Consider the following 21,499-nt stretch of genomic DNA (forward strand, 5'->3'; position numbering starts at 1 on the left):
TGCTTTGCTTTATCTTGACCAGGTCGCAGTTGCAAATGAGAACTTGTTCTCAACTAGCCTACCTGGTTAAATAAAGGTGAAATAAAAAAAAGAGAGGATCTGAACTCAGCTTGTTCTACAACCTTCCGACAGCTGCCTGACAATCTATGGATTATGCTTAATGTGCAGACCTATCAATGTATGAATGCAATTATTGTAAACCATTGTCAAAACTGATCCTATGCTGATCCTTTTGACTTACATTTTTTAAAACTTAAATTAACAATACACTTTACAAAAGCCAATAAACAGCTAGTGTACACACAAATAACCAAACAAAAAACAGATTGTGGTTTGTTTACAATTTAGGCCAATGACGAAATGTCGAATGCGCCGGAAAAGAAACCCCATTTGTTAGGGTCGTCGCGTCACTGGCAGTCATAAACCGTACCTATTTCTAGAATTTATCTTATTAAAATCTCATTTTTAACGTAACCTTAACCACACTGCTCACCTTGCTTTTACAATACAGCTATCTAGCTAGTGGAAACCTAATTTGAATGAAGGATCAACTTCTTACTGTAGCTAGCAACTCATTTCTAACTGATTTTTTAGAGAAGAAGAATCAGTCAGTATTTTCTTTAAATATCGAGGAGCTGATTAGCACAGTTGTGAACTTGTACATGTGATCAGTTCCAGGATTACTCGCTTGATTGGCAAACAAATACCATCTTGCAAGTTAGCGTGCTTGACACTGATAGTATAGTACCAGCCAACGCCCGGTAGTAACCGTCGCTGTCTAGCTGTTAGGCTTTTTCGTCTCGCACCGTGCTCATATTGAAAATATTCATTATACAGTTAAAACGAGAGAAGGCATACGAGGACTGACTAAGGCTACTGCTGTCAAATGAACTGTCTGTCGGACCTCCCCATAAGTGACATAGGGAAGTGTGGGTAAGTGCATCATCTAACTAGCTTGCTAGCATTACACTTGTTGCCGGTATCTGTCAAATTACAAGGGCAATTAACGTTATAAAGTTCCGTTACCACTGTGGTGTATAGATGTTACTTTTTTTACTGTAGGTATTCTGTTTGTTAGCAATGAATGCACAATCATGACCCTATTTACAATTTGATTGTGCCAGTCAATGATGGACCGCCTTAGCTGAGAGTCTGAAATTAAACAAATGTATGATGCACTCTCCTGCAGTAAGTGGATTGGATGTCTGAGCCTCGGGTCACTGTGGGGCATGATGAGGCAGGGGCCGGGAGAGGGGAGAAAGAAGCTAAATCGGCACCACTGAAACAGCCCTCCAATGAAGCCTCTAGGCCTGGACAGCTGTGGTTAGTACCTCTGACCTTCACAACAGTCTTCCTGCTTTCAGAACAGTTCCATTATACTTAGTAGTGCACTAATGAGCACTGCTGGCTTGGTTTTGATGCACCCGCCATAGTAGCTGGAACCGTGCTGGAAAAGACAATGTGACAACGTGTCAGCGCCTGTACAGTTTGGGTTGACACGGAAGTGTAAGAAGGGTATAACACACAATTGTTTTTCACAGGCTGCCCCCAGGCTCTCAGATCCCTTCTACTGAACCAAGCCCCTCCCCGTCTGCTGAAGGAAGCGGCTTGCTGTCGTTGCCGTGGGAGATGGTGGCTCGCATCGCCTCGCACCTCCCAGCACAGTGTGTCATCACGGTCCTGCCACAGGTGTGTGTCAGTGGACAGCGTCATACCTTTCCTGGATGCCGATCTGTTTCTGCTTGATAACAGATCTGTTTCCCTTGATGACAGAGTTGGCTAATGCCATAAAAGACTGGAAACCATGCTAGGCTAGGGACATTTGAAAAAATAAATGTTTGAGGGCGGTACTGGGCTGTCATGACCTGGTTACACATCCATCATAGCTGCTGGAAAGGATCTTGAGAAAATAACATTTCCAAGCCAGCCTAGTACTATTCAGGCCAGTCCTACAGTGTGAATCAGGTCCATGTCTCTCCCTCTACAGGTGTGTCACACCCTGGGAAATGTGGGTAAGGACAGCACGGCGTGGCAGTTGCGGGCACGCAGGCTAACTGGCCCCAGAGCTTCCTTCCCCGTGGGGCCACGAGATGGCTTTGACTGGCCCTCGGCCTGCCTGGAGATGGAGGAGCTGATCGCTTGCTGGACGGGCCAGGGGGAGAGTGCTGCCAGGGAAGCTGAGCAGGCAGAGAGGGAGAGAGAGGTGGAGAGGGCCCAGGAGAGGGAAAGGGATAGAGAGGCCCTGGCAGAGGAAGGGATTGGAGAGTGGGAGGAGGTGGAAGAGGGCAGACCCCAAGTGGATGAAGGGGTAGATGAAGTGGGTTTTCAATTGGAGGGCGTGATGGCGGTAGCATGGGATAGGGAGGAGTTGATAGAGGAGGGAGATATGCCGCAAGATAGGGAAGGGGATCTACCGATGGGAGTTGGGGAGGAGAGGCAGGAGGCTGCAGCCGAGGCCCTGATGGAGGAGAGAGATGATGAACAAGGTGTCCTGGAGGCCATCGAGGTGGAGGAGCGAGTGGGAGTTTTGACGGATGGAGACAGTCAAGATTACATAGCGGGCCCGAGATTGGGAAGCGAGGGGGAGAGAAACAGATCCAGCCGCGCTCCCAGTCCTCCCCCAGCCCTGGAGCGCCTCTCCCTCCCCTCGGGGCACATCGCTGAGGTCAACTCGGTCCTCTTGGTAGGGGGCGACGGGGCGTTGTGTGCCTCAGGCTCCCGTGACAGGAACGTGAACCTGTGGGACCTACGGGAAGGGGGCTCCACGGGCAGGCTGCTCCATACACTGGGGGGCCAGGGCCTCTTCAGCACCCACAAAGGCTGGGTGTGGTGCCTGGCGGCCCGGGGACCCCTGCTGGCCTCGGGCTCCTTCGACAGCACAGTGCGGCTATGGGACCTGGGGGCCCAAGGAGCTGAGAGGGGCCTAATCATGGCCCGGGCTGCCGTGCTCTGCCTGGCCCTCCCCCAGAAGGACGTGCTGCTGGCCGGCACCTACGACAAGAAGGTCAGCGTCTACGACACAAGAGGTGAGTGATTCATAAGATGGGTACTTATAATCTAATTTAATAGAACAGAGACTACATCAGTCGATAAAAGTGAACACAAACAATAATAATGGTTATCGTATAGAAATAGACTTACTGAGGGGTAATTGGACTAAGGACCTTTACCTGTTCTAGTAATTTATATTTCTATGTGTTATCCTTTGGTTGGCCAAATGAACTGCCCATTCAGAATATATCATCTGATTAGAGCAAATCCAGAAACTATCAATGGGTTTATGGAATTTGACAGACTAACATTGTCAGATGTCGCTGGATGATGAGGTCATGATCTGTCTGCACTGCAGTGGCGGCACCTCTGGTAAAGAGCCTGCGTCTCCATAGCAACGCGGTGCTGTGCCTGGTAGCGGACGAGCAGTACATCCTTTCTGGGAGTAAAGACCGCACTGTGGTCATCTACGACCGAAGAGCAGGGAAAACCCTACAGAAACTACAGGTACAAACACGCATACACACAGTATAAGAATAGTATTATATTTAGGGTTGCAAAGGGAGGGTATATTACTGGAGACTTTCAAAGTATTTTTGGGTACTTCAAGTCATCACAGGTATGTGTAGACACAGATATAAAAATGAATACTGTTATTTATTTATATATAATAATATACATACAGTACCAGTCAAAGGTTTGAACACACCTATTCATTCCATGGTTTTTCTTTATTTTTACTATTTTCTACATTGTAAACTAATAGTGAAGACCTCAAAACTATGAAATAACACATGGAATCATGTCGTAACCAAAAAAGTGTAAAACAAATCAAAATATATTTTAAATTTGAGATTCTTCAAAGTAGCCACCATTTGCCTTGATGACAGCTTTGCACACTCTTGGCATTCTCTCAACCAGCTTCAGCTGGAATGCTTTTCCAACCTTTCTGTTATCATAGTTTCTACAGATTGTAAATGAAAGATTCTTTACTAAAAGTATTATGTTATTGATCGATTGACTATAACTCCACAAACCACCCAGCAGTGCTATTTGCAGAGTTAGCTCCAGGTAAACTTTTTCAGCCATTCCTGAACCTGCGACCAAAAACAAGCTACATGTGGACAGTACCAAAACAAGTCTCTTCACAGGAACATCTACAGAGCTGGAATGGTTGAATCCCCCATATATATAACATTCTATGGGTTGCAAGAAGTTTGTATAATAATGAAAACATTCTACATTTTGAATCCGGTGTCATTTTGCATATCAGTTCATTAACCATGTGCCATGGTTTCGGTACATCGCAAATCTCTGTCACAGCTGTCAAGTTTTGGTCCTTAAATTAAACTGGTATACTTTTTTTATTGATAAAAATGTTCTTTAACTCATTTTGGTCTTTAATGCCGACAGACAAGTTCCTTAATTTCTCACCCTTCCTCTTGTCCTGTTTTGTCTTATTTGGTTCAACAATGACAGGAGTTGGCACAAACAGATCCAGGACCAGGCTATAATATGTTAGTATGTGTGTCTTCATTGTGGTTTGTCTTCTCTCTTCCCAGCTGGGCTCCTACCTGCTGTCAATGTGCTACAGTGACAGTGAGGTGTGGGCGGGGGACAACCAGGGCATGCTCCATGCCTTCTCCATGCAGGCCGGTTCCTTCAAGCCCCTCTCCCAGTTCGACGTGGGACACACCTCACTGGTCACCGGCATCCACAGGTCCCCTGGGAGCCTCTACACCTGCTCCGCTGACCGCACCATCAAGGTACGTCCTGTTAGCCTGGTTAAACCAGTCTGAATGCTGTGAAACAATGGTGGGCATGGCATTCTTTCTGGTTTATGCCAGGCATGCACTACACGATTTTGCCATGAATTTGCCACGTTTTTGCTGTCCCAGAATAATTTACATGATCTGGGTGAAATCGTATTAATTTGGACTAGGATCAGTACGTGTGCACTCATGTAGTTTGTTTGAGTGGGTCAAGGACTCACCGATGATTGCTGTTCCATTCTCCAGACCCCTGTCGGAGGTCCCGATAATTTTCTTTGACGTCAGAAATGTTGATTGTGTTGATTGTGTATCTTGTAGTATGAGCAGTGCTACAACGCGATTGGGCGAGGACGGCTGCCAATAGCCAGAGCATTCAGTATGTGAGACCGAAAGCAACAGCGACATAGACTGTGGTGATGGTGATGTTTTACATGGCTCGGTCCCCCGGTCGGGTGGAGTTTGATTATTTCCGACCATTCCATTGGTCCTTAAGTGAAATCTCCACCCACCTGGGAGTGCCCAGGCCCATGCAAAACAAATTCCAGCAATATTATATCTGCGTCCTACCATGACAGAAACCAAAAAGAGAATTTCATATTATCATTATTTCATATTCTGGGCCTCAGTCAGTGTTTTTAACAAATGTTTGTGCACATAATAATGTGCACACTTGTAAAGCAGCTCACTGTTTGCGCGTCAGCATTTTCTTCCTACGACAACAGAGAGACGCAGGGTTGGATCAGCTAGGGAATCATTGAGTAATGTGAGCACCCCCACCCTGGAGCCCACTAGAATAGAATGTCTTTATTGTCCATCTGAGGATGGTTCTGTTTCTTTGGCGTCACCGTACAAGAATTATTTGAACATGTGTAGTAATATCTATTCAGCTCTGTTGTAATGGTGTTCTGTTTGGGGGTTTTAAATACATGGATAGGCTACTTTATTGTCCTCAAAGAGGACAATCATTTTCACTGCCCATTCGGTTACAAACAACATTAAACCATTATCAAAGAGTGTGCATTGATGACATGAATGAACACATCCATGTTTCTTCATTCCCTGTTCCTATCTTATCAACCATTCATCTTCCAGGTGCACCTCCCCTGTGCCCCTCCAAGGACGCTGTGCACACTACACCACCAAGCAGGCGTCAATGGGGTGAGTCTCTCGCATCACATTTTTCCTTTTGAGATTCTGATGGCTGATAGCCTCTCTCCTTAGCCTCCTACCTTGATCTGATTGAAGAAAGATCTGTTTTACTCTCGCCTCTGTTCCTCTCTCTCGCTCTCTGTTCCTCTCTCGCTCTGTTCCTCTCTCTCGCTCTCTCTGTTCCTCTCTCTCGCTCTCTCTGTTCCGCTCTCTCTCTCGCTCTCTCTGTTCCTCTCTCTCGCTCTCTCTGTTCCTCTCTCTCTCTCGCTCTCTCTGTTCCTCTCGCTCTCTCTGTTCCCCTCTCTCGCTCTCTCTGTTCCCCTCTCTCGCTCTCTCTGTTCCCCTCTCTCGCTCTGTCTGTTCCCCTCTCTCGCTCTGTCTGTTCCCCTCTCTCGCTCTGTCTGTTCCCCTCTCTCGCTCTGTCTGTTCCCCTCTCTCGCTCTGTCTGTTCCCCTCTCTCGCTCTGTCTGTTCCCCTCTCTCGCTCTGTGTCTGTTCCCCTCTCTCGCTCTGTGTCTGTTCCCCTCTCTCGCTCTGTGTCTGTTCCCCTCTCTCGCTCTCTCTGTTCCCCTCTCTCGGTTCCCCTCTCTCGCTCTCTCTGTTCCCCTCTCTCGCTCTCTCTGTTCCCCTCTCTCGCTCTCTCTGTTCCCCTCTCTCGCTCTCTCTGTTCCCCTCTCTCGCTCTCTCTGTTCCCCTCTCTCGCTCTCTCTGTTCCCCTCTCTCGCTCTCTCTGTTCCCCTCTCTCGCTCTGTCTGTTCCCCTCTCTCGCTCTGTGTCTGTTCCCCCCTCTCGCTCTGTGTCTGTTCCCCCCTCTCGCTCTGTGTCTGTTCCCCCCTCTCGCTCTGTGTCTGTTCCCCCCTCTCGCTCTGTGTCTGTTCCCCCCTCTCGCTCTGTGTCTGTTCCCCCCTCTCGCTCTGTGTCTGTTCCCCCCTCTCGCTCTGTGTCTGTTCCCCCTCTCGCTCTGTGTCTGTTCCCCTCTCTCGCTCTGTGTCTGTTCCCCTCTCTCGCTCTGTCTCTGTTCCCCTCTCTCGCTCTGTGTCTGTTCCCCTCTCTCGCTCTGTCTCTGTTCCCCTCTCTCGCTCTGTCTCTGTTCCCCTCTCTCGCTCTGTCTCTGTTCCCCTCTCTCGCTCTGTCTCTGTTCCCCTCTCTCGCTCTGTCTCTGTTCCCCTCTCTCGCTCTGTCTCTGTTCCCCTCTCTCGCTCTGTCTCTGTTCCCCTCTCTCGCTCTGTCTCTGTTCCCCTCTCTCGCTCTGTCTCTGTTCCCCTCTCTCGCTCTGTCTCTGTTCCCCTCTCTCGCTCTGTCTCTGTTCCCCCCTCTCGCTCTGTCTCTGTTCCTCTCGCTCTCTGTAGTTGAGTGTCGAAGCAGGAGTGCTGGCGATCGCGTCAGGAGAAATGTTTGTGGAGGTGTGGAGGGCCAGGAGGTGAGGGGGGCAACACCCACCCTAATCTACTTACGTTCCTGAAGTGATGCAAGATAACTGACGTATAATGGTCTGTCATTTAAATGATATACTTTCTCATACTGTATGCTGTGAGAATGTTGACGTGAAGGACCAGTGCTCTTAGCTTTACCCAAAACACTATATACAAGCCAAACATATTTAGTGTGTCTGTGATTCCCATGTATTTTATCAAAGAAAATAAGAAAAGAACACAAAGGCTTCCTTAACTAATGTAAAAGAAAAGGCCTAAGATAATAGCACTTCATGGTGTAGTTCTGTCTGTGTCCCTGTGTTGTTGACCCAGCACTCGTTCAAACGATTTCACATAAACTGGATTTGGGAGTTAATTTGAGGCACAGCACTACTGAAGGGTTTTAAACACTTGTACATGACTTGATTTTGCAATGGCCTGGTTTTAGCTTGTTAATTAAAATGAGGACGTTCCGCCACCAGCATTCCAGACAGTTGGTCTCTAGAAAATAGATGAAGTATTTTTCTCTTTGACAATTGAAACAGATTCGGAAACACAATGGAAAGAATCAGTCAAGCTGTTCTGACACACTGATTGTAAAGTATTTTGGTCTAACTGTCATAATGTGTGTAGTGGCGTTCTTATACTCAGTACCACAGCACTTGTTTGTCAATTACACTGTTTTGAGTTCTTTCTCTTTGTCATTTTCTCTTAGTGTAACTACTTTACCAACTCTTAACGTTTTTATTTAATTCTGCACTGTTGAGGAAAGCGCTGTAGGAAAGCGTTACACACATCAACCTCGCTCAAGTGGCTCATTTGAGTGCAAAACCCAATAGTACTGCATTGTTCACTAATTATTTGTTACAAGTTTATTTTATTACACACACTGTCCTTAGCAACAATCAATCTCCATGCCAACTCCTTATCTGCGACCCTTCTTCACCTGCTGCAAGAGTCCTCTGACTGCATAGAAATACCCAAATGATTCAGATTTTGTAAATATGCAATGTGTGATTTCTTTTGTTATGAATAAAATGTTTACACTCAATCAATTCATTGTTTACCAGTGTACCCTCTGTAATGTCAAGAAGATATAAACAGTTTGCTCTCCTTTGTTATTGAGACATTCTGGACTGCAAGCCACATGCTGAAGTTACAACGTGACCCATTCTGTACCATCCAGTCAGTTTTTGCTTTAGCCAACACGTCTGGCATGTTGAAGTAGGACATGTTGAAGTAGCCTGGCATCAAAACGTTTCACTGATGATGAAGCACTGTTGAATGCAGCACCAGAGAGCAGTGACCTGGGGCAGCCTTTCTACAGCAGGACACAGGTCTTCTTGTCTTTGAAGGGGTTGGAGGAGGCAGAGATGCCGGTGAGGAGGGGGTCACTGCGACTGTGCTCCTGACAGTACTGCACCAGCTGGGCAGCTGCTGTGGAGATCTGGGAGGAAGAAGTAAGGAACAGCCATAACCTAAAGCTTGTCTCAAAGCTGAGGTTATTGTACATTCAGAAGAAAGGTGATTCCCAATACACAGTTATTGATGTGTCCTAAGACGAGTGTGGGGGTAAGTTCACATTTTCCTTGATCCGTTCTGCATCAGACTGCTCTGCACTGCTCCCACAATTTATCTTATTTTTGATTCATCAAATGAAAGTATTGGATCAACAAAATTGTCATTCTCCAAATTAATTTGAAATTCTACCTCCAACTAATTCATTACACAGGCTACTTTAGTGTACTCTCACCTTGATCCTCTCCATGCTTGCCTCCACTCGTAGTTGTTCCACAGTCCTCCGTGCCTGCATCACACTGTTATTGCTGCACACCCTCCCTGACATCCCCTCCTCCAGAGAGACTCCCACTTTTAGTCCCAGACAGCAAGCTGAAACTCCCTCTTTCCACTCCAAAGTGAGAGAAAATAAATGAATGGAATTGCAATCAATTGTTGAGTTAAATGTTAAACCTGCCGAACACACAGAAACCTGTTCCACCTCCAAATATGGATTTAGATTTGAAATAATAATGGAAAAGTTACTGTTACACTCTAACACTAGGCTATGTGAGCCTACGTCGAGGTCCCAATTTCTGTCAGTGACATCTGGCCTCCCTTTTTAACCTCTGGTCTCCCCCTCTGCTCTTTGTGGTTACTGTGGAGGCCACTTCAAAGCTGCTGTGATGTGTGTCAGGTTTAAAGGTTACATACACAGTCCTGGAAATGTCACATCAACATCACACATCCCTCACTGATGATAAAAGAGACTGTGTGAGTGAGATTAATGTTGACGCACATGATGATAAGCATAGGAAGGATGCATACAGAACACAATCTTTCACCAGAAGGCGTTGCTACGTTTGAACCTTTGCGCTTTCCGTAGTTGTTTCGTGTGCTGCATGGGGAATGTCAGAGCTCTAGACCTGTGGTGTGTTGCTAATGTTTTGGCTGTCTTTATACAATGATACCTTTTTTTAGTTTCAGCATTCTCCAATTCAAAAAACGTTGTTGCTTCATTTGTCAGTGCGTGTAATTGTTTTTAAGCCAATAGAGAATGGATAGCTAGCTAGCTGCTAGCTAGTTGCAAGCCAGGCAGTCCGCAGGCATTGGAGTGTTAGTTGCTAACTAACGTCTGCTATACTTTGATCTCGGTGTCATGAAATGTGCTGAATGAGGACGTTAGAATGCTGTCTCTATAAGTTGCTACTAAGCACAATACAAGGCAGGATCCTAATAGTGTTGCTTGCCACCAGCTATACAGTAGAATCAGAATCGTTCAGGGAGTTGACAGTTGATTTAGCTAGCTACTGAAGAGAGTTGACTGTTGATTTAGCTAGCTACTGAAGAGTTGACTGATTTAAGGAGTTGATAATGGTGCTGACACTTTGCAAACCTTTTCAACATGAACTACAGGTTTCCAGCAGTCAGATCATTTTGCTTGTAGCTATTCTAGGTTGAAAGCCACTAAAACTATATTTGCAGACACTTAGGTAAAATGAATGTTCAGCACTCTTTATGCAACCGTTGCATACCTTTTTGATTTGTTTCCTTGTGTTTGACAGACGGCATGGCGGAACAACACGCCCCCTTCGTGGCCATGGATGCGGTGCTGATGCCCAGCACGGCCCTCCCAGACGACATGCCCCGTATCAAGGGCTATGACTTCAACCAGGGAGTGGACCACCATGCACTGCTCCAGTCCTTCCTCACCACAGGCTTCCAGGCTAGCAGTGTGGCCCATGCCATACAGGAGATCAACAGGATGGTGAGGCTTACTGATATGCTCAGTAAAACTATGTTAAAACAGAGCATAAAAGGTTGTATTCCAGGCTAGATGATATCATCCATCTCTAGACCTTTAGGGAGTTGAGATGCCTTCTCAGAGCCTGGTCCCAGATCTGTTTGTGTTGTCTTGACAACTCACAATGACCATAGGAGTTGACAACACAGCACAGATCTGGGAGCAGGCTAGTGTTGTCATTGGGTCAGAGGATGTCCCGCTCTGTGTAGGAGTTGCTCTACTAGGTACAGATCTAGAATCAGCTGACCTAAGATCAGTGTACAGGGGGGAACTAGGGATCCTACTCCAAACATCCCAGGATGTATAAGGGGATAAGATGCCTAGTAATTGGGGATGTGGAGAGTTATGTTAGCATCCAAGTTGTTGCGTATTTATGTAGACATACGGCATTCCTTGTCTGATTCTAGGCCTTGCTTTTTGAGGGATTGCGAGAGGAATAAGAAGAGGGAGAAATGTTTAAAGCCCTTTATTAGAGAGCTTTTATCATACTGTATGTGGTCTATATTTCTCTCCTTCTGTCATCTATTTATAACCACAGATTGAGAAGCGTCTGGAGCCGCTGGAGGAAGAGGAAGGATGCGGCTCCTCCCTTTCCCATTCGGGCTGTACCATCTTCCTGGGGTACACCTCCAACCTCATCAGCTCTGGAGTGAGGGAGTCCATCCGCTACCTGGCACAGCACAAAATGGTACAGTCCTATACAGCATCCCACCCTCGTGTCAAATTCCAGTCCTCCAGCACTCAGTGTCTGCTGGCTGTCATTCCTCACTTGTACTTGATCAATTAAGGTGTTTGATTAGTTGGAGCTGCCCCCACCTGGTTATTGAGGTCTTAATTGGACACCTATGGAAAATAAAAACCAGCAGAGACTGCAGCCCTCCAGGAATGAAGTTTGACACCCCTACAACATAAACACTCACTTCAAGATGCCAGTGCATATAGGTGATCATATACACTAGTAAAATGCTACATGTGTTTGTGGGCCTTCCCAACAGGTGGACGTGATAGTGACTACAGCGGGGGGAATCGAGGAGGATTTCATCAAGTGTCTGGCCCCCACCTACCTGGGGGAGTTCAGCCTGTCTGGCAAGGAGCTCAGGCAGAGAGGCATCAACAGGTAGAGCGCTATCACCTCTACTATGGATCGCAGATCATAATACAATTGAGCAATAAGGCACGAGGGGGTGTGGTATATGGCCAATATACCACGGCTAAGGGCTGTTCTTAAGAATGATGCAACGCGGAGTGCCTAGATACAGCCCTTAGCCGTGGTATATTGGCCATGTTTAAAAATATATATATTTTTTTATAATAGTAATAATTTCACCTTTATTTAACCAGGTAGGCCAGTTGAGAACAAGTTCTCATTTACATCTATGACCTGGCCAAGATAAAGCAAAGCAGTGCGACAAAAACAACACAGAGGTACACATGGGATAAACAAACGTACAGTCAATAACACAATAGAAAAATCTGTATACAATGTGTGCAAATGTAGTAAATAGGCCACAGAGATAAAATAATTACAATTTAGCATTAACACTGGAGTGATAGATGTGCAGAAGATGATGTGCAAGTAGAGATACTGGGGTGCAAAAGAGCAAAGAAATATATACATTACAATATGGGGATGTGCTATTTACAGATGGGCTGTGTACAGTGATCGGTAAGCTGCTCTGACAGCTGATGCTCTACGTTAGAGAGGGAGAGAAGTCCAGCTTCAGTGATTTTTGCAATTCGTTCCAGTCATTGGCAGCAGAGAACTGGAAGGAAAGGCGGCCAAAGCAGGTGTTGGCTTTGGGGATGACCAGTGAAATATACCTTCTGGAGTGCGTGCTATGGGTGGGTGTTGCTATGGTGACCAGTGAGCTGAGATAAGGCAGGGCTTTACCTAGCAAAGACTTATAGATGACCTGGAGCCAGTGGGTTTGGCGACGAATATGTAGTGAAGGCCAGCCAACGAGAGCATACAGGTCGCAGTGGTGGGTACTATATGGGGCTTTGGTGACAAAACGGATGGCACTGTGATAGACTGCATCCAATTTGCTGTGTGCTATTTTGTAAATGACATCGCCAAAGTCAAGGATTGGTAGGATAGTCAGTTTTACGAGGGTATGTTTGGCAGCATGAGTGAAGGAGGCTTTGTTGCGAAATAGGAAGCTGATTCTAGATTTAATTTTGGATTGGAGATGCTTAATGTGAGTCAGGAAGGAGAGTTTACAGTCTAACCAGACACCTAGAATATGTGGACAACTACAAATACCTAAGTCAGAACCGTCCAGCTTAGTGATGCTAGTCGGGCGGGTGGGTGCAGGCAGCAATCGGTTGAAGAGCATGTATTTAGTTTTACTAGCATTTGAAGGCCACGTAAGGAGCGTTGTATGGCACTGAAGCTCGTTTGGAGGTTTGTTAAGTGTCCAAAGAAGGGCCAGAAGTATACAGAATGGTGTCGTCTGCGTAGAGGTGGATCAGAGAATCACCAGCAGCAAGAGCGACATCATTGATATAAAGATAAAAGAGTCGGCCCGAGAATTGAAGCATGTGGCACCCCCATAGAGACTGCCAGAGATCCGGACAACAGGCCCTCCGATTAGACACACTGAACTCTATCTGAGAAGTAGTTGGTGAAGCAGGCGAGGCAGTCATTTGAGAAGCCAAGGCTATTGAGTCTGCCGATAAGAATGCGGTGATAGACAGAGTCGAAAGCCAGGTCGATGAAGACTGCTGCCCAGTACTGTCTTTATTGATGGCTGTTATATCGTTTAGGACCTTGAGCGTGGCTGAGGTGCACCCATGACCAGCTCGGAAACCAGATTGCATAGTGGAGAAGGTATGGTGGGATTCGAATGGTCGGTGATATGTTTGTTAACTTGGCTTTTGAAGATTTTAGAAAGGCAGGGCAGCATGGATATAGGTCTATAACAGTTTGGGTCTAGAGTGTCTCCCCCTTTGAATAGGGGGATGACCGTGGCAGTTTTCCAATCTTTGGGGATCGCAGACTTTAAGAAAGAGGTTGAACAGGCTAGTTATAGGGGTTGCAACAATTTTGGCTGATCATTTTAGAGGTTCCAGATTGTCTAGCTCAGCTGATTTGTAGGGATCCAGATTTGTCAGCTCTTTCAGAACATCAGCTGTCTGGATTTGGGTGAAGGAGAAGTGGGGTGGGGGGCTTGGGCAAGTTGCTGCGGGGGATACAGAGCTGTTGGCCAGGGTATGGGTAGCAAGGTGGAAAGCATGGCCTGCTGTAGAAAAATGCTTATTGGAATGATCGATTATCGTAGATTTATCGATGGTGAGTGTTTCCTAGCCTCAGTGCAGTGGGCAGCTGGGAGGTGGTGCTCTTATTCTCCATGGACTTTAGTGTCCCAAAACCTTTTGGAATTAGTGCTGCAGGATGCAAATTTCAGTTAGAAAGCTAAGGCTAGCTTTTTCAAACTGAATGTGTATATTGGTTCCTGACTTCCCTGAAAAGTTGCATATCGCTGGGGCTATTCGACGCTAATGCAGTATGCCACAGGATGTTTTTGTGCTGGTCAAGCGCAGTCAAGTCTGGGGTGAACCAAGGGCTATATCTGTTCTTCGTTCTACATTTTTTTTGAGTGGGGCATGCTTATTTAAGATGGTGAGGAAAGCACTTTTAAATAGCGACCAGGCATCCTTGACTGACCGGATGAGGTCAATATCCTTCCAGGATACCTGGGCCAGGTCGATTAGAAAGGCCTGCTCGCTGAAGTGTTTTAGGGAGCGTTTGACAGTGATGAGGGGTGGTCGTTTGACCACGGACCCATTACGGACGCAGGCAATGAGACAGTGGTCGCTGAGATCCTGGTTGAAGACAGCAGAGGTGTGTTTAGAGGGCAAGTTGGTCAGGATGATATCTATGAGGGTGCCCATGGTTACGGATTTAGGGTTATACCTGGTAGGTTCCTTGATAATTTGTGTGAGATTGAGGGCATCTAGTTTAGATTGTAGGATGGCCGGGGTGTTAAGCATATCCCAGTTTAGGTCACCTAACAGTACGAACTCTGGGGGGCAATCAATTCACATATGGTGTCCAGAGCACAGCTGGGGGCTGAGGGGGGTCTATAACAAGCGGGAACGGTGAGAGACTTATTTCTGGAAAGGTGGATTTTTAAAAGTAGAAGCTCTAATTGTTTGGGCACAGACCTGGACAGTATGACAGAACTCTTCAGGCTATCTCTACAGTAGATTGCAACTCCGCCCCCTTTGGCAGTTCTATCTTGTCGGAAAATGTTGTAGTTGGGGATGGAATTTTCAGATTTTTTGGTGGGCTTTCTAAGCCAGGATTCAGACACGGCTAGGACATCACGGTTGGCCGAGTGTGCTAAAGCAGTGAATTAAAACGAACTTAGGGAGGAGGCTTCTGATGTTAACATGCATGAAACCATGGCTTTTACGGTTACAGAAGTCAACAAATGAGAGCGCCTGGGGAGTAGGTGTGATTCTGGGGGCTACAGGGCCTGGGTTAACCTCTACATCACCAGAGGAAGGGAGGAGTAGGATAAGGGTACGGCCGAAGGCTGTAAGAACTGGTCGTCTAGTGCGTTGGGAACAGAGAATAAAAGGAGCAGATTTCAGGGTATGTTAGAATAGATTCATGGCATAATGTACAGAGAAGGGCATGGTAGGATGTGAGTACAGTGGAGGTAAACCTAGGCATTGAGTGATGAGAGAGGTTGTGTCTCTGGTGGCACCTATTAAGCCAGGTGAGGTCTCCGCATGTGTGGGGCTGGGACAAAAGAGCTATCTAAGGCATGTTGGGCGGGGCTGGGGCCTCTACAGTTAAATAAGACAATCATAACTAACCGAAATGGCAGTAGAAAAGGCTTATTGACATTCGGGAGAGTGTCTGAGGGATCATAGGGTCAAATGAGCAGCAATAGGCGAGTCAGGGAGCCATTCGGTAGTCGCTACTACACTTGGTGAGCTGGAGACACGGTGATTCAGAAAGCTAGCAGATGGGTCTTCAGCAGCATCGCAACGGAAAAGCCTGTTGAAACCACCTCGGACGATTACGTCTGCAGACCAGTTGTGATGGATCAAGAGGGGCTCCGTGTCGTCAATAAAGGGGCCAGGCCAATTGGCAAAGTAAGTATTGTAGCCCAATAATTAGCTGGTAGACCTCTTCGGTGCTTGCTTCGGGACAGAGGCGTTAGTCAGTAGTAGCCACTCGGTTGCAGCTAGCTAGCTCCGATGATCCGGTGTAATGATCCAGAGCTTGCGGCAGGAATCCGGTAATCTGGTAGAGAAAAAGTCTATGTTTTGGGTTGATATCGCGCTGTGCAGACTGGCAGGTATTGACCGAGCTGAAGCTGGCTGGTGTCTGAGTTAACGGTGAAGAGGGCTCAAACCACCCAGTTGGGGCTCGACCACCCAGTTGTTGTTATTGTAGATGCTGTCTAATACACTAAATTGTCATTAATCTTTTCTCTCTTTTCTCTCTCTGCTGTCGCTCTCTTTCTAGAATAGGTAACCTCCTGGTACCTAATGATAACTACTGTAAGTTTGAGGACTGGCTGATGCCCATTCTGGACCAGATGGTGCAGGAGCAGAAAGATGAGGTGAGCTAATTTAACCCTTCGTACAGGAAATGTCATCTTCTGTGTCTGGGTTGTATTCATTGGGGTAAAATGTATCAAAAAAGTTTATCATCCTGGTGTTGCTGGTATTGTCACATTCATTTGACCTTTGACCTCTTAAAACCCTTTAGGGCACCCACTGGACCCCGTCCAAGATGATCCACCGTCTGGGCAAAGAGATCAACAACCCAGAGTCTGTCTACTACTGGGCCTATAAGGTGAGGACTGGAGGGGCTCACTATTCTCATCAGCCTCCCCTCTCTCTCCATTTGTGAAGTATCTTTATCATTCCCCTCTCTAAACTCACCAGTATAATGTACAGTAGGGGGCTCAAGCCCCTCATTGGCCTCACCTTACACTATCACAATGACCTCTACAAGGTTAACGGATCATAATGTTATTGTTCATATTTGTTGCTGTATCAGTTGTTTGTGGGTACTGTCTAATACACTAAATTGTCGTGCACATTTTCTCTCTTTGCCTCCCTCCCTCCCTGTAGCCGTCATCGAGTTACAATAGGCTGTGTTCATATAATCAATAGATTTTCAACCTCTGTTGCAGAATGACATCCCAGTGTTCAGCCCTGCTCTGACAGATGGATCCATTGGGGACATGATCTATTTCCACTCATATAAAAACCCTGGGCTGGTGCTGGATATAGTAGATGGTAAGAGAGAGAGGAGACGTGAGGACTGGGGTTCTGTCTGTGTACATTCCAATTTTTGTAATCCATGGCGATTTACCGAAGCAATTAGGAATAAATGCCTTGCTCAGGCCTCGATTTCTCACCTTGTCGTGTCAGGGATTCAAATCTTTCGGTTACTGGCCCAAAGCTCAAACCGCTAGGCTAGCTGCTGCCAGTTCTTTCCTTTGGTGATGTGAGACCACACACTTGCCTTGCTTTACATTGTAAATACAGTTGAAGTCGGAAGTTTACATACACTTAGGTTGGAATCATTAAAACTAATTTTTCAACCACTCCACAAATTTCTTGTTAACAAACTATAGTTTTGGCAAGTCTTTTAGGACATCTACTTTGTGCATGACACAAGTACTTTTTCCAACCATCGTTTACAGACCGATTTATTTCACTTATAATTCACTGTATCACAATTCCTGTGGGTCAGAAGTTTACATACACTAAGTTGACTGCGCCTTTAAACAGCTTGGAAAATTCAAGAAAATGATGTCATGGCTTTAGGAAGCTTCTGATAGGGTAATTGACATCATTTGAGTCAATTGGAGGTGTACCTGTGAGTATATTTCAAGACCCACCTTCAAACTCAGTGCCTCTTTGCTTGACATCATGGGAAAATCAAAAGAAATCATCCAAGACCTCAGAAAAAAATTGTCGACCTCCACAAGTCTGGTTAGTCCTTAGGAGCAATTTCCAAACCCCTGAAGGAAGCACGTTTATCTGTACAAACAATAGTACGCAAGTTTAAACACCATGGGACCACGCCGCCGTCATACCGCTTAGGAAGGAGACTCGTTCTGTCTCCTAGAGATGAACGTACTTTGGTGCAAAAAGTGCAAATCAATCCCAGAACTACAGCAAAGGACACTGTGAAGATGCTGGAGGAAACATGTACAAAGTATCTATATCCACAGTAAAACGAGTCCTATAGCAACATAACCTGAAAGGCCGCTCAGCAAGGAAGAAGCCACTGCTCCAAAACCACCATAAAAAAAGCCAGACTATGGTTTGCAACTGCACATGGGGACAAAGATCGTACTTTTTGGAGAAATGTCCTCTGGTCTGATGAAACAAAAATAGAACTGTTTGGCCATAATGACCATTGTTATATTTGGAGGAAAAAGGGGGAGGCTTGTAAGGCGAAGAACACCATCCCAACTGTGAAAGCACGGGGGTGGCAGTATGATGTTGTGGGGGTGCTTTGCAACAGGAGGGACTGGTGCACTTCACTAAATAGATGTCATCATGAGGATGGAAAATTATGGATATATTGAGGCAACATCTCAAGACATCAGTCAGTAAGTTAAAGCTTGGTCGCAAATGGGTCTTCCAAATGGACAATTAAGCCCTAGCATACTTCCAAAGTTGTGGCAAAACGGATTCGGGACAACAAAGTCAAGGTATTGGAGTGGCCATCACAAAGCCTTGACCTCAATCCTATAGAAAATTTGTGGGCAGAACTGAAAAAGCGTGTGCGAGCAAGGAGGCCTACAAACTTGACTCAGTTACACCAGCGCTCTCAGGAGGAATGGGCCAAAATTCACCCAACTTATTGGAAGTTGGGAAGGCTACCCGAAACCTTTGACCCAAGTTAAACAATTTAAAGGCAATGCTACCAAATACTAATTGAGTGTATGTGAACTTCTGACCCATTGAGAATTTGATTTAAATTAAATAAAAGCTGAAATGAATCATTCTCTCCACTAATATTCGGACATTTCACATTCTTAAAATAAAGTGGTGATCCTAACTGACCTAAGACAGGGAATTTTTACTTGGAAAAAATGTCAGGAATTGTGAAACTGAGTTTAAATGTATGTAAACTTCCGACTTCTACTGTACAAATCTCATCCACCACAAACTTGCCACTTGGTGACATTCATTCCAGATATCTATGCACTCAATAGTATATGTCACTGTTTTGGTGCTTGGTTTTGTAGTTGAAGGGTGGTGTGCTTGGTTTTGTAGTTGAAGGGTGGTGTGCTTGGTTTTGTAGTTGAAGGGTGGTGTGCTTGGTTTTGTAGTTGAAGGGTGGTGTGTAATGTATTGTGCTGATAACACTGTCTGTGTTGTAGATATCCGCAGGTTGAACAGCAAGGCAGTGTTTGCCAAACGGACAGGGATGATTATTCTGGGTGGGGGCCTGGTCAAACACCATATAGCCAATGCCAATCTGATGGTAAGTAACTACTATTACTACGACTATAAAATGTTCTCTATGATCATATTCCTTCATTATAATGTTGGTGTAAATTATGAACTGTTCAATTCACCTATTTTCCTATCATTTTGTTCTGTCGCAACTCACCAGTTAGAAAGTTGACGTGCTTAGCAGTGTTGGGGTAGTAAATTACATGTAGTAATGGAAGTACATTTTGCAGTTGCTTGCTGGTAGTTGAACTACATTAAAATCTTGGTAGTGTTTCCAGTAGTTAATGACTTTTCTGCCATGTAGTGGTGTAGCGAACTACTGTTCTTGCAATTTGTAGTCCAGAACATTTCAGATTGAGATATTGTAGTTTTATCATGTAGTAGTTTGGATGTAGTGAACTACTTTTTCAAAGTAGTTGGTAGCTTGGTAAACTATATTTTCAGAGTAGCTTCCCCGACACAGGTGCTTAGCAACCTTAACTAACCAACCAGGTCAAACCATTTTATTTTAATGTAACCCCCCCCCCTCCTCAGAGGAATGGAGCGGACTATGCAGTGTTTGTGAACACTGGGCAGGAGTTTGATGGTTCCGACTCAGGGGCCAGGCCTGATGAGGCAGTGTCTTGGGGGAAGATCCGCATGGATGCCAAGCCAGTCAAGGTAACTCACTCACCAGCTATCTTATCCCCAGTCTGAAGGTTAATGGATGGAAGAGAAAATAATCTAACTTTATTGGCCACCCGACGATGGAAATGTGCTTTGGGCCTCACCTTATGCTAATATAGATGAAGTGAAAGTGTAACTCTGGGTCAAGCAGGAGAGCAGCGCCCCCAGAACTCTTGATAGATGCATTAGATTGACCAAAGATAAAACACAAACTCAGGTTGAACCTTTTCCAATGGCTCTTTCCATTCCCATCTCCAGAAATGTCTCTTAGAGATCTGTATGTTTAGGCTTCTGTTTCCTTTCTGTGTTTTGTTTCTCTCTCCAGGTGTACGCTGATGCTTCCATAGTCTTCCCACTGCTGGTAGCTGAGACGTTTGCCCACCATGCTGACAAGCTGATTCCTGACAAGAAAGAATAACCAAACTAACCAAGGTGTTCCCACTCCACACTTAAAGGAATAATCCACAAAAAAACACTTGTTTTTGTTTCGTTAGTCAACTTTTGATTACAGCCCCAAAATGTTTTGCATGTCAGCAATCAAGTTTTCAAGATATAGAACTTTCAAAGGGTTGATTCACTTGCCACATCATGATAATGCATCATATAACAGTGATCTATTTTTAGACATGATGTTCTGTTTACGGACTTCTCTCTCCATTATTTCAGAAATAAGTATTTGCTACGGGGTACATTTAGCGTAAGTGTTTTTGTTGTTGAATGACTTGAATTGCCATGTACCAATGAGTTGTGTGTGTGTGTGTATGCGTGCATACTGGCACGTTTGAGAATGACATTGCTGAGTGAGACATTACTATATGGTAAACTTATAAGATATGTTGTTATTTTCTTAAAGTTAGTGAGAGGGTCTCTTTAGGGGAGCATGCACTGTTATTCAAAAACGCTTACTGAGGTGAAATGTATTTATTTATTACCTAGTACCTACTCATGTATGAGTAAATTAATATTAACAACCTCAGAATGTTTCCATTATTACAGAATAAAACATCTGATGTTGTCTTACTACCTCTTGTTTTCTTCTCCCAAAAACGTTCTGCAATGCTGTAGTACTTGAAATGACCATAAGGGGTCTCCCCTGCCTCACCCACTTTGGGCACACACATATACAATAGTCCTTGACTGCAACTCTTCCAGCTACAGTGTATATCATCTCTGACAGTGATCTGGAGGCATTAGCTACCATTGTGTACATGGTTGTACTTGCCAATCAGTCAGAGTGTTTATACTTCACATGAATCAGCATCATGTGAGCAAATCTACAGCTGAGTACAGGCAGCTCAATTCTAATATTTTGCCCAAATATTGTAGAAAGCACTGATCTGATTGGTCAAAAGTCGAAGTGTAGAACATTTAAAAAAATTGGGCAGCCCAATTTTGCTGTGCACTGTTATACATTTAATATATTTTAATGGAACCTTTATTTAACTAGGCAAGTCACTTAAGAACAAATTCTTATTTACAATGACGGCCTACCAAAAGACAAAAAGCCTCCTGCGGGGACTGGGGATTAAAGATAAAAATATAGGACAAAACACGTCATGACAAGAGACCACTACATTAAGGAAAAACCTAAAACAACAACAAGCATGGCAGCAACACATGACAACACAGCATGGTTGCAACACAACATAACATGGGAGCAACACATGACAGCAGCACAACAGTTACGTCATATGTCAAACTCATTCCACAGAGGGCTGAGTGTCTGGGTTTTCGCTCCTCCCTTATACTTCATTGATGACA

The 21,499-nt window shown here is 45.2% G+C and overlaps 3 protein-coding genes across 5 annotated transcripts; 2 read left to right on the plus strand and 1 right to left on the minus strand.

Moving 5' to 3' along the window:
- Window positions 1–391: 391 nt before the first annotated feature.
- Window positions 392–8,374, plus strand: fbxw9 (F-box and WD repeat domain containing 9). The gene is made up of 8 exons (XM_020469935.2): window positions 392–933; window positions 1,190–1,323; window positions 1,542–1,689; window positions 1,988–3,026; window positions 3,350–3,498; window positions 4,554–4,757; window positions 5,856–5,921; window positions 7,261–8,374. The coding sequence occupies exons 2-8, from the start codon at window positions 1,202–1,204 to the stop codon at window positions 7,333–7,335; spliced, it is 1,803 nt and encodes a 600-aa protein (XP_020325524.1). The 5' UTR covers window positions 392–933; window positions 1,190–1,201; the 3' UTR covers window positions 7,336–8,374.
- Window positions 7,613–9,211, minus strand: LOC109877732 (guanine nucleotide-binding protein G(I)/G(S)/G(O) subunit gamma-12-like). The gene is made up of 2 exons (XM_020469936.2): window positions 9,077–9,211; window positions 7,613–8,770 (listed from the first exon to the last, which is right to left on the minus strand). Exons 1-2 carry the CDS (start codon window positions 9,167–9,169, stop codon window positions 8,645–8,647), a joined length of 219 nt encoding a protein of 72 aa, XP_020325525.1. The 5' UTR covers window positions 9,170–9,211; the 3' UTR covers window positions 7,613–8,644.
- Window positions 9,212–9,614: 403 nt separating this feature from the next.
- dhps (deoxyhypusine synthase) lies at window positions 9,615–20,757 on the plus strand. 3 transcript variants are annotated; one of them, XM_031813976.1, is made up of 10 exons: window positions 9,615–9,751; window positions 10,386–10,588; window positions 11,163–11,312; window positions 11,620–11,741; window positions 16,110–16,206; window positions 16,356–16,442; window positions 16,786–16,891; window positions 18,997–19,100; window positions 19,607–19,732; window positions 20,064–20,757. In XM_031813976.1, exons 2-10 carry the CDS (start codon window positions 10,391–10,393, stop codon window positions 20,154–20,156), a joined length of 1,083 nt encoding a protein of 360 aa, XP_031669836.1. In that variant the 5' UTR covers window positions 9,615–9,751; window positions 10,386–10,390; the 3' UTR covers window positions 20,157–20,757. The 3 variants fall into 3 exon arrangements, with proteins under 3 accessions (XP_031669836.1, XP_031669837.1, XP_031669838.1); XM_031813977.1 differs by having other exon boundaries at window positions 9,699–9,748; XM_031813978.1 differs by having other exon boundaries at window positions 9,714–9,846.
- The last annotated feature ends 742 nt before the right edge of the window (window positions 20,758–21,499 follow it).

Source organism: Oncorhynchus kisutch, unplaced genomic scaffold, assembly GCF_002021735.2.
Source record: "Oncorhynchus kisutch isolate 150728-3 unplaced genomic scaffold, Okis_V2 Okis06b-Okis10b_hom, whole genome shotgun sequence".
In the NCBI taxonomy this organism is placed as follows: domain Eukaryota; kingdom Metazoa; phylum Chordata; class Actinopteri; order Salmoniformes; family Salmonidae; genus Oncorhynchus; species Oncorhynchus kisutch.